The sequence below is a fragment of the Podarcis muralis genome, chromosome 7, assembly GCF_964188315.1.
Source record: "Podarcis muralis chromosome 7, rPodMur119.hap1.1, whole genome shotgun sequence".
In the NCBI taxonomy this organism is placed as follows: Eukaryota; Metazoa; Chordata; class Lepidosauria; order Squamata; family Lacertidae; genus Podarcis; species Podarcis muralis.
The window spans coordinates 32,395,787-32,405,110 of record NC_135661.1 but is presented as its reverse complement, the minus strand read 5'-3'; the positions used below and the strand labels follow the sequence as shown (position 1 = coordinate 32,405,110).

Here is a 9,324-nt window from a genome sequence, read left to right as displayed (position 1 = left end):
GGGGGACCCAAGGCAAAAGAACACTGGTGTAGAGACCATGGGACTAGATGGACCTGTAGGTTGACTTAATATAAGGCAGCTTTTTATCTTCTGATATAGCAGGTGCAAAGTTACTACATTGAAAATATCCCAGAAATGCTGTTTTCCTGGTGTGTGTGTGTGGTTTTTTTTTGGGGGGGGGGGCATGTATTTTGGCATTTGGATAAACATCAGGTACTTTTTGCCATGGGACAATTATATAGTTCATTGGTGCTACTTAAAACTTCAGTAGTAATTTGAAACAGATTTTTTTTAATGGTTTTTGTCCAAGGTCCTTCATTACAATTGCCTTTTCCCTTCCTTTCCTTTCCTTTGCATTATGATGGTAATAGAATTTTTTAAAAATCTCTTGCTTTGTTTATTACACAGGAAAACACAGAATTGCTCACAAACCTCATTCTAAACCAAAAACATTTGCTTTTGAGGCAAATCTTCAAGAAAATGGAACTGGCGAAAAATCCAGTGAGGACTTGAAATCAGAGGAAGACTTTTGGGCCAGACTAGATGAACTAGAGAGACAAGAAGAGATACTTGGTGAACTCAACAGGTATCTTAACAGTTGTTGGTTGGAGCATTCTGTTCAAAAGAAGAGAGAATTTGTAGGACTGAAGCTTGGATATTTATTGAGTCAAACTTTTCCACTTAATCAAGTCTGGGTTCTCAAACAGGGAAAGACATTGGTGATTTGTGTTTCCATTGTTGTCAAACTTGCATATTTTGAACACTATCTCATGCATTGAAATTCTCTCTGAGTCTAGGGCTGGCTACAGAATTATGCTTAGAACTTAAAAACACTCTCCCTGGTCTTCCCTTTTTGGTGAACAAAGCCTGACCCAAATTTATAGTGCATTGGAATCCCATATGCAGTGTTGCATTTTGTATATCTGACATTCTGTAATTATTATACCCACAGTCTCATTACTTTCTGCTTCTGCAACATTTTCCATTTCCAATCACAGCAAAAAGAAAGTTTCAAAGTTCTTTCCTTCATCTGGAAAACTTGAACTCCTGTAATCTTCCTTTGTTACAGGATGAGGTTGCTGCTTAAATAAAAACAAATTGACCAGCAAATACAGTAGATTTGGCTTGGGTACTGATGTGCATAAACAGAAATATATATTTACCCTTTTTAGTCACTTTGATAGCGAAAAATGGGAAATCCCAGGAAAATTGGGGAAGAGGGGAGCAGGCAGCAAAATGGTAGGAGAAAAAAAAATGCAATGTTATACTGTCTCCACTTTCCTGCTACGGCAGAAGGAGAGTAGAGACAATATAACAAGAGATTGAACGTCAGCATTTGGAACACCCAAATGAAGTTCCCAATGAGTCCAAAAAGTGTTGGGCATTAAACTTTTTCTCCACCCCCTTTACTTCCTGCTCCCCCACCCCAATTTGAATGACAGAAGAATGTAATCATTTAAGTAGTAAGTGTGGAATCTTCTGGCTAACCCTTCTGGCTGATACATATTTTCACCATAGACTTAAATTAGTTTTACAGTAATTCATTCTGCCGAGGGAACCATGGGATTTGTAATTTTGTGAAGCGGAGGACACTGAGAACATAGAGAATATAGGAAGCTCTGTTATACCAGGTCACATTATGTATCCAGTTACCACAGTATTGTCTACTCAGATTGAAAATGCCTCTCCAGGGGGTCATACGGAATTCTCTCCCATCTCTTGCTACTAAATCCTTTTAAATGGAGTTGCTAAGGATTTAACCAGGGACCTTCTGTGCAAAGTGTATACTCTGCCACTGAGCCATGGTCACTTCTAAAGTTTCTCACCAAACAACAATTCCCGTGATTCTTTATAGGGAGAGAGAAATGACCATTCAGAGGAAGTAAACTGTTATAACATAGTAGTGCAGGTAGAGCCTTTGACCATACTGGAATTCTAGGATTGAGTTTTCAACATCTTTCTAAAAGAAAACAACATTTGCTTAGTTGTACTTAAAGCACAGTCGAATAAATTCAAAGCACTGTGCCATAAAAGAGTTGAGATGAGTCTTGAGGATGAGATTGGATCACGCAGCAGCCAAAGTTCCAGAACCACCAGGTAGCTGGATTTAACTTGTATTAGAAAGTAATAAGAATAAACTTGGGGGGGGGGGGAGTGCCAAAATATATGTGGAGTAGGTAGGTTTTTTGGGGGGCAAACTTTTAAAAAACCTTCAGTAATTTTACTTAACATTTACTTAGCAAAATTTGTATACTGCTTGATTGTAATAAAACCTCATGAGATTTCCCCTCAAGCTAATAATTGGAAGTTTTTGGTGGTTTCTTGGTACATAGGAACAATTGGTGACACTGGAAATAATGGCATGTACATTCCCATTGTTCACCACAGCAGCAGAGCATACTATTAGAAATCATAATTAGAAATCATAGCAAGTCTGTTAGTGGCTGCTACTCAGGATGGCTATATGAAGCCTCTTCGTTTTAGTAGAGTAAGCAGGAGAGCGACAAGAGAGAACTGTTGCCTCCATGTACTGCTTGTGACTGTCCCAGAGGCATCTGGTTGGCCAACATGGTAAACAGGAAACTGGGTATTATTTGTTTATTTGCTCTATTTTGCAGATTTATAAACCGTTTCGCAGCCAGAACCTACTGAAGCAGTGTATAATAAGATAAAATGAGAGACAGTACAAAATATAGAAAGTCTAAAACAATAAAACCATTTCTACAATTGTACAGTTAATATTCCATAAAAAGACTCGGTCATGCTTCAGGGAACGCTATCTTAAACCAAAAAAGAAAAGGAAAAAGTCTTTAGTATCTGCATAAGTAACAAGCTAAAAAAAGGTAAAGGTAAAGGACCCCTGGCAGTTAAGTCCAGTCTACTTGTCAAATTTCAGCTTCTAACTGATTATAGAGGATCAGTGCTGCAAGACTAAAAGTCCAGTTTCCAGTACAAACCAAGTGTGCCTCTGGTGCATGTGCTACTTTTTGGTGTTATTTGTAAAAATAAGATAGTTGTCCATATCTTGCAAAAGAAGGGAAAGCCCTAAAAATATCCAAGCATCAGCTAAATGCTTATTTTATGGCTTTGAACTGGAACTGAATTTCATCCTTCCCCATCCCCACTCTAGGGTCTCTGATGCTGTTGAGGCAAATGGAGAAGACACTTCCTCCTCTGAAGAAGAGAGAGAAGAAAAAAAGACAGATGTGAATATAGCCGATAGGGGGGAAGAACCTAATACTCAGGGCAACTTGCAGAAAAAAGTAACCAACTCAGAAGTGTTCAGAGATCAGCTTAATGGCCCAAATCATTATTGCAGTGATGATGAGGATGATTCAGCCATTGCTGAGCACGCCGTACCGACAATATATTTCTCTCATACTGTGGAACCGAAAAGGGTTTGTATTGCAAGGATTGTTGAATTCATATTATGGAGATTGTTGAATTATCAGTTTGTAATGCTTTTCTTGCGTAATACACTGCTACTTTTACATGTTGAGAGGCCAGGCTTATTTAGGGTTCTAACTAATGTTGTATTCTCATGAAATGATTAGGTAAAAGGGCGGCTTTTGCATTTCTAATCTAAACTCTTTAACTTCAAACTTAAAAAGATCACATGTAAAAAGAATAGGGTATTAAAATGTACATGCTACCCAAAACTGCTTAAAATCTTGTTGGCTTTAGGTAAAATGGGAAATAGATTTAACCAAGAATGTCCTTTCTTCTTAGTAGGCTTTGAGGGCAAGAAATGGGATTATGCCTCTTTATTTAAAAGATAAGGCAAACTTTGCTTTCCTGAAGAGGATCCCTACCATGTTCAGGTCATTGGAAAGAGTAGTCAGAAGGACACCTAGGTACACCTAGGACCTGGTATGATTGGATGTTGATGGAGTGTGATGGTAATGCTGTTTATTGCATTTTCTTACGCTTTGGCATCTAGAATGTAAACTCCAGGGTAAGCTAAAAGAGTGAAGAAATCCCATTACTCCACCTTTTCTTTGGAGATATTAGCCTAACTTATCCACAGAAAGATGACTAACTTATCCACAGAAAGAGTTCAGGATAGAACAGTTTGCCCTCAGTGTTGGTGGAGGCAGGATCCCATCACTCATAGGCTATCCCCATGCCCGAGAAAAAAATTGTTGGTGCTACAACTCTTTTCTAAACCTCTGCAGATTTGCATTGGTATATCCCAAGAAACCTGGAGACACTCCTCTCTTCCTCCCATATTGCTGAGACGAGAACAGATCAGTGCTGAGGAGGTTTCCTCTGGTCTAATGTTTCCTTCCTACTCCATATATGATAATTAAGGAGAGATGGGGAAGGTATATTGGAGCTGTTCTTTAAAAGGCTGGCTTTGTTCCCAGATTTAAATTGGAGGCAGAAAGTGAAATGAGAAGAGTTGCCTCTCCTGTTAGGACATCAGGTTTTCTGCCCCAGCCTTCTGACTGAGAAGAAGAGTTAACCTTTTGCTGCTTTCTCTCATAGCTGATGAACAACAATTTTGTTTAAATTTGGTTTAAGTTATAGCCCTGAATAGAATTAGTGTTTTGAAATTTATTTAGTTTTTTCACTGTCACAGTGGATTTCCTTATGGCTAGCGGTGCATCTCAGGTCACCTTAAATCAAGGGTGCTCAGGGTTGTGTCTAGCTTCAGAAACAATGGTTTGAAATTGGCTTGTTTGAAGTTACCCACGACAAATTGTGGTTAACCAAAAGACTAACCACACTTCTGGGTCCACACATAACAAACCACTGTTAGCTGAAAACAGAATCAGAAGCTTCTAACCTCTCACAGCTATGCCAAAGAGGAGTGGATGGGTAGGAGCAAACAAGCCCAAGGCTTATGCAGGCAACACCAAACCACAGTTTAGCATTGCAGCCCAAACCACCCCTATATAGGGGGGTGCCATAGACCTTAATATTTTGTTTGTTCAGCTGATTAAAGAATGATATTTTGCTGTCTTTGCTTGATTAAAGTCTGATTGTTTATGACTAATGTTTCTTTCCGCCTCAGGTACGAATAAACACAGGAAAAAATACTACTTTGAAATTCAGTGAGAAGAAAGAAGAGGCAAAACGCAAGCGAAAGAATAGCAATGGCAATGGGCACTCAGCTACAGAACTGCCCAGCATCAAAACACCAGCAGACATTTATCGGTATGGCACCTGTAGCAAGAACAGTTTGGTGGGGTGTGATTCATTTTGCATAGTATAGCTCTAGAACAGTTGGTAATCTACCAAGAGCCAGAGGGCCACAGCTAATAATTAATCCTATTTAATTCCATGTAATTAATATAAATTATATAATGTATTCCTGAACCTTTTGTATGCCAAATTGCACCTGGTAGGAATATCTCACTTATTCTGTATTATTCATATTTGACAATTATTCAATTATTCAGTTAAATGGTTCCTTAAAAATGGCTTGGCCATTATGAAAATTGCAAAAACAATCAATTTGTGTTTCATTTTGCTGCTATACCTACTTAGGGCATTTAGCAGATATTGCTATTAATGTTCTCATATTGTTTTTAATTGCTACTGCTATTAATGTTTTCATATTGTTTTCATATCACTTCATATAAAAACAAAACATCTGTCTGTGATTATATTAATGGAGAAATTCTCAGAGCTGAAAAATTTCCAAACTACTTTGGGGTGGCATGTTCCTTACTCTTCTAAAGTGATTTACTTTATTGGCAAGCGATCATATCCATGGCAGAGCTACTGAGAAGACATCCCATGACTTTACAGCAGCTTATGCTTTGCATGCCACAAGTTCCAGGTTCAGTATTCAATATCTCCTGTTAAAGCGGCCTTCTTCAAACAGATTCCTGACAGATGTTGCTGGATTACAAGTGCCATCATCCCTAACCATTGAGCATGCAGGCGGGGGCTGATGGGCGTTGTAGTCCAACAACATCTGGAGGACATCAGGCTGGGAAAGGCTGCATTAAGGGTTGGAGGTAGGTGATGCTTGGAAAAACCTTGAGACATTGAAGAGAAACTGCTAGCAAGAATATAGACAATACAGAATTAGGTGGACCCATGATCTCTCTCTGTCTCTGTATCTCACTCCACCCTCTGCCAAGCCTGTGAAGCTCACAAGTTTTTCAGATCTTCTTTCACTTAAATAACCACACATTATTCTCTTGAGCGTGATAGATAATTTGAAGCCAAATCTGATTATTAAAAGCAAAAACAGTGTCACTTTATAAAAAGGTTCCTTCAGGTGGTGTCCAGTTTCATTTTGCAAAATACAAGTCTTTGTAAAGCTCTAATAAGGATGTTCACTCCTGAAGAAATGTGATAGGTATCCACTCAAAAGTGGCAGGGTAGCAGCTGCGTTGCTGAATGCGTTGCATCTTTTACAAGAGTTCAGTAAGAAAGTTGACTAGGCAAAGTCATCATAATTAATTTGTACCAAAGACAGTGAAATTATTGTGAATTTGTCATGTGGTTCTCTGCCCCCCTTCTCACATAGTTTATTAAAGCTAACATTTTCCTTTTGCAGAGTCTTTGTTGATGTTGTGAATGGAGAGTATGTCCCTCGTAAATCAATTTTGAAGTCTCGAAGCCGTGAGAACAGTGTTTGTAGTGATACCAGTGAGAGCAGCACTGCTGAGTTTGATGACAGACGAGGAATTCTGCGGAGTGTGAGCTATGATGAAAGTACCTACAGTGATAACAGCGAAGGAATCTTAGTGGAGGAAGAAGAGGGGGAGCAGGAGCATCTTTCAAAAAAACCACCGCCATTATCAGGATTGTATGAGGTACAGAGAGAGGGTTCTTTCATTTATTGTTTCTTTTTAGGAGAAAACATTAGGGCAAATTAGAAACCTTATTAATGTTGATTTCATTTTTCGTAAATTGTCTCTTTAGCTGCCACCAGCTTATTCCTTGGGCAGAACAACAAAAATGTGCATTCCTTCATCTACAGGCACACTATTCTCTTTCTGACTAAGGCATGCCGGGGGCATTTCACAAAGGCAGCCTTTTCCCCATGTCAGTGTGATTAGAGCACAGGTGCCTCTGTCAGTGCTCTTTCCTAAGTCAGGTAAACCATTTATAAAACACTCTCTTGTGAACCTTGGCACTTCCATCCTAGATGCATTTACTGGGAAGTAACCGCCACCATTTCAGTAGAAGTACATTTTCTTAGGATTTAGTTGAGATTTCCTCCTCAGCTAGAAAGAAACTGGAGAGTTCTGCACTCTCTCTTGCCTTGTTCTCGAGGGCAAATGGATCAAAGGGGCCAGAAAAAAAAAGGGATACTCTGGCAGCAGGGTAAGTTGCCCACCTCTAATAGCAGCACACGGAGCGGAGGCATACAGACTTTTTCATTGGGAGAGGCACATAATCACAACGGGAAAAGGGAGGGTTTAGATTAGGCCTTGCTTCCTATGAGTGACCAATGGAAATCTGTGATTTAGCATTTTGTTCACATCTTGCCTACTATATGAAGAGCCATGCTGGATTAGGCTAAAATGACCAGCTGATCCAGGGACCCCTTTCCTGGAGCGGATAGCCAGATGCCTCCAGATAAGCTAACATAAGGCAGTCCGCAAGGGGACAATTCCCCAATGTACTTCGCAGTCTTCCTGCATTAAAAAATATATTGAGCTTGTCTGCCACTTTCTATAAAATCTTACTTAACTGTTGTGATGATGTTGACAGGGGGGAAACATGTCAACACGCAAAATAGTTTGTAGTTCGTACACCAGGTGTCAGCTTGAAGCAGTTAAAGGAGGCACAATATGAAACCTTGAAAGTGCAATATGATTGAAATGTTGACAGGCCCCAGATCTGCAAAGTTGTATCAGTTGCGGAGCTGAAATTTACTATTGCATCATCTGTTTTTATGTTCTTGAAGACCATTTTTTTTTTCTTACTCCAAAACGTACATAGAGTATGAATATCTCTCCTTAGAACACTAGCACTCCTTCTGGTTTTCTTTTGAGGAAGCTAGACAGTTTTCTTTTGCAGGGAGTTGCTGTTGGTTTGGTGGAGTTTTTTCTGTATTTTTGACTAAAAGAGAAAGTGACGGTAATACACTTTGTAACCTATAAGCTTATTTTCAAGGTTTCCTTTCCTTGTAGGCTTTCTCGGGGACTGTTGTCGAGAAGGAGCCTTTGTCTCCTGCTTCAGCACCACACCCAGTAATCGCTCACCCTGCCCTGCCTACCATTCTGGAGCGAAAATCTGAGGAAGTTCTTTCTGAAGCATCAGAAGAAACTACAAAGAGGGTTTCAAAATTCAAAGCTGCCAGAATGCAACAGAAAACCTAGTTTCTGCTTAGACAATGGAAGTTTAAAATGGCAGGCTGCGTTGATTTGATACTGTTCATGTTTAGACCTCTGTTGATGATATTTCTAAAAAAAAATATCGGTGAAAAAACACTTCAAAATTCTTATTTTCTTAATATCCCTGTATGCAGTCAGCACCTTTGTATATGTTTGCCTTACGATAACAGCACTTGGAATAATTTTCAAAAGAATAATCTTCATAAGGCTGTGTGTGTGTGTGTGTGTGTGTGTGTGTGTGTGTGTTTAAACCTAAATACAGGCAGTTTTGTACCAGATGTGATGTTCTACATACCATATGGGTCGTTTGAAAGAAACTTTGCAACTTTCAAATAGAGCCAACAATTATATTTCATGACTTGCTTTAGCGTTTAAGACTTGCTCATATCCCCCATTGTTTTGTAGGGTTTGCTTTTAGGTGTCTGTGCTGACGAATCATTTCTTTCCTACTAGCATAAAACCTCTGATAACTTGTATAAACTCTATGAAACAGAACGCTGTGTTCGCGTACTTTGCAGGGATGTTTCTTTGATGGGAAAAATGGTATTTTGTAAAATTACACTTTTCAAGTAAAAGAAAAAGAAAAAATCTGAAATGTTGAAAGTATTCTCCTTTGGGTTATTATATACAGTGGAGTTGAAACATTTTCTCAGTTCCAAATTCCTTGAGCATGTTCTCTGACCTTTCCAATGCAGAGCCCTTTACTCTCTTTTCTTTTCTTTGTGTATGAAACACCTATTAACGTCAATGGAAATTACGTGCTCATGGGGAGAAGAGCTTAACCCTAAACTAAAGGAGGTTTAGCCCCAAAGAGATCCTCCCCTTCCATTGTGCATTCAAAAATGTGATTCTGTTGTCGTGGGCTGTTCCAGGAAGCAATCGACCCTGTGCCGTTATTGTTCAGAGTTTGCAACTTGAATACAAGACACAGCATGGACATGTAATCAAAAGGAAGCAGTCTATCAGGCCAGTCCTCCAGCTGCACACTGTGGCAGCATCCTGCCTGCAGCAAATGGCA

General features: G+C 39.3%; 1 protein-coding gene across 2 annotated transcripts in view; it reads left to right on the top strand.

The window, feature by feature from the left end:
* Positions 1 to 8,901, top strand: part of URI1 (URI1 prefoldin like chaperone) — a 44,940-nt gene extending 36,039 nt beyond the window's left edge. For both annotated transcript variants that reach the window (XM_028740285.2, XM_028740286.2), the window contains 5 exons: positions 409 to 586; positions 3,131 to 3,398; positions 5,018 to 5,160; positions 6,518 to 6,776; positions 8,103 to 8,901. In XM_028740285.2, the coding sequence (XP_028596118.2) occupies positions 409 to 586; positions 3,131 to 3,398; positions 5,018 to 5,160; positions 6,518 to 6,776; positions 8,103 to 8,291 (1,037 nt within the window). In that variant the 3' untranslated portion in view covers positions 8,292 to 8,901. The remainder of the gene's footprint in view (positions 1 to 408; positions 587 to 3,130; positions 3,399 to 5,017; positions 5,161 to 6,517; positions 6,777 to 8,102) is intronic.
* Positions 8,902 to 9,324: the final 423 nt, after the last annotated feature.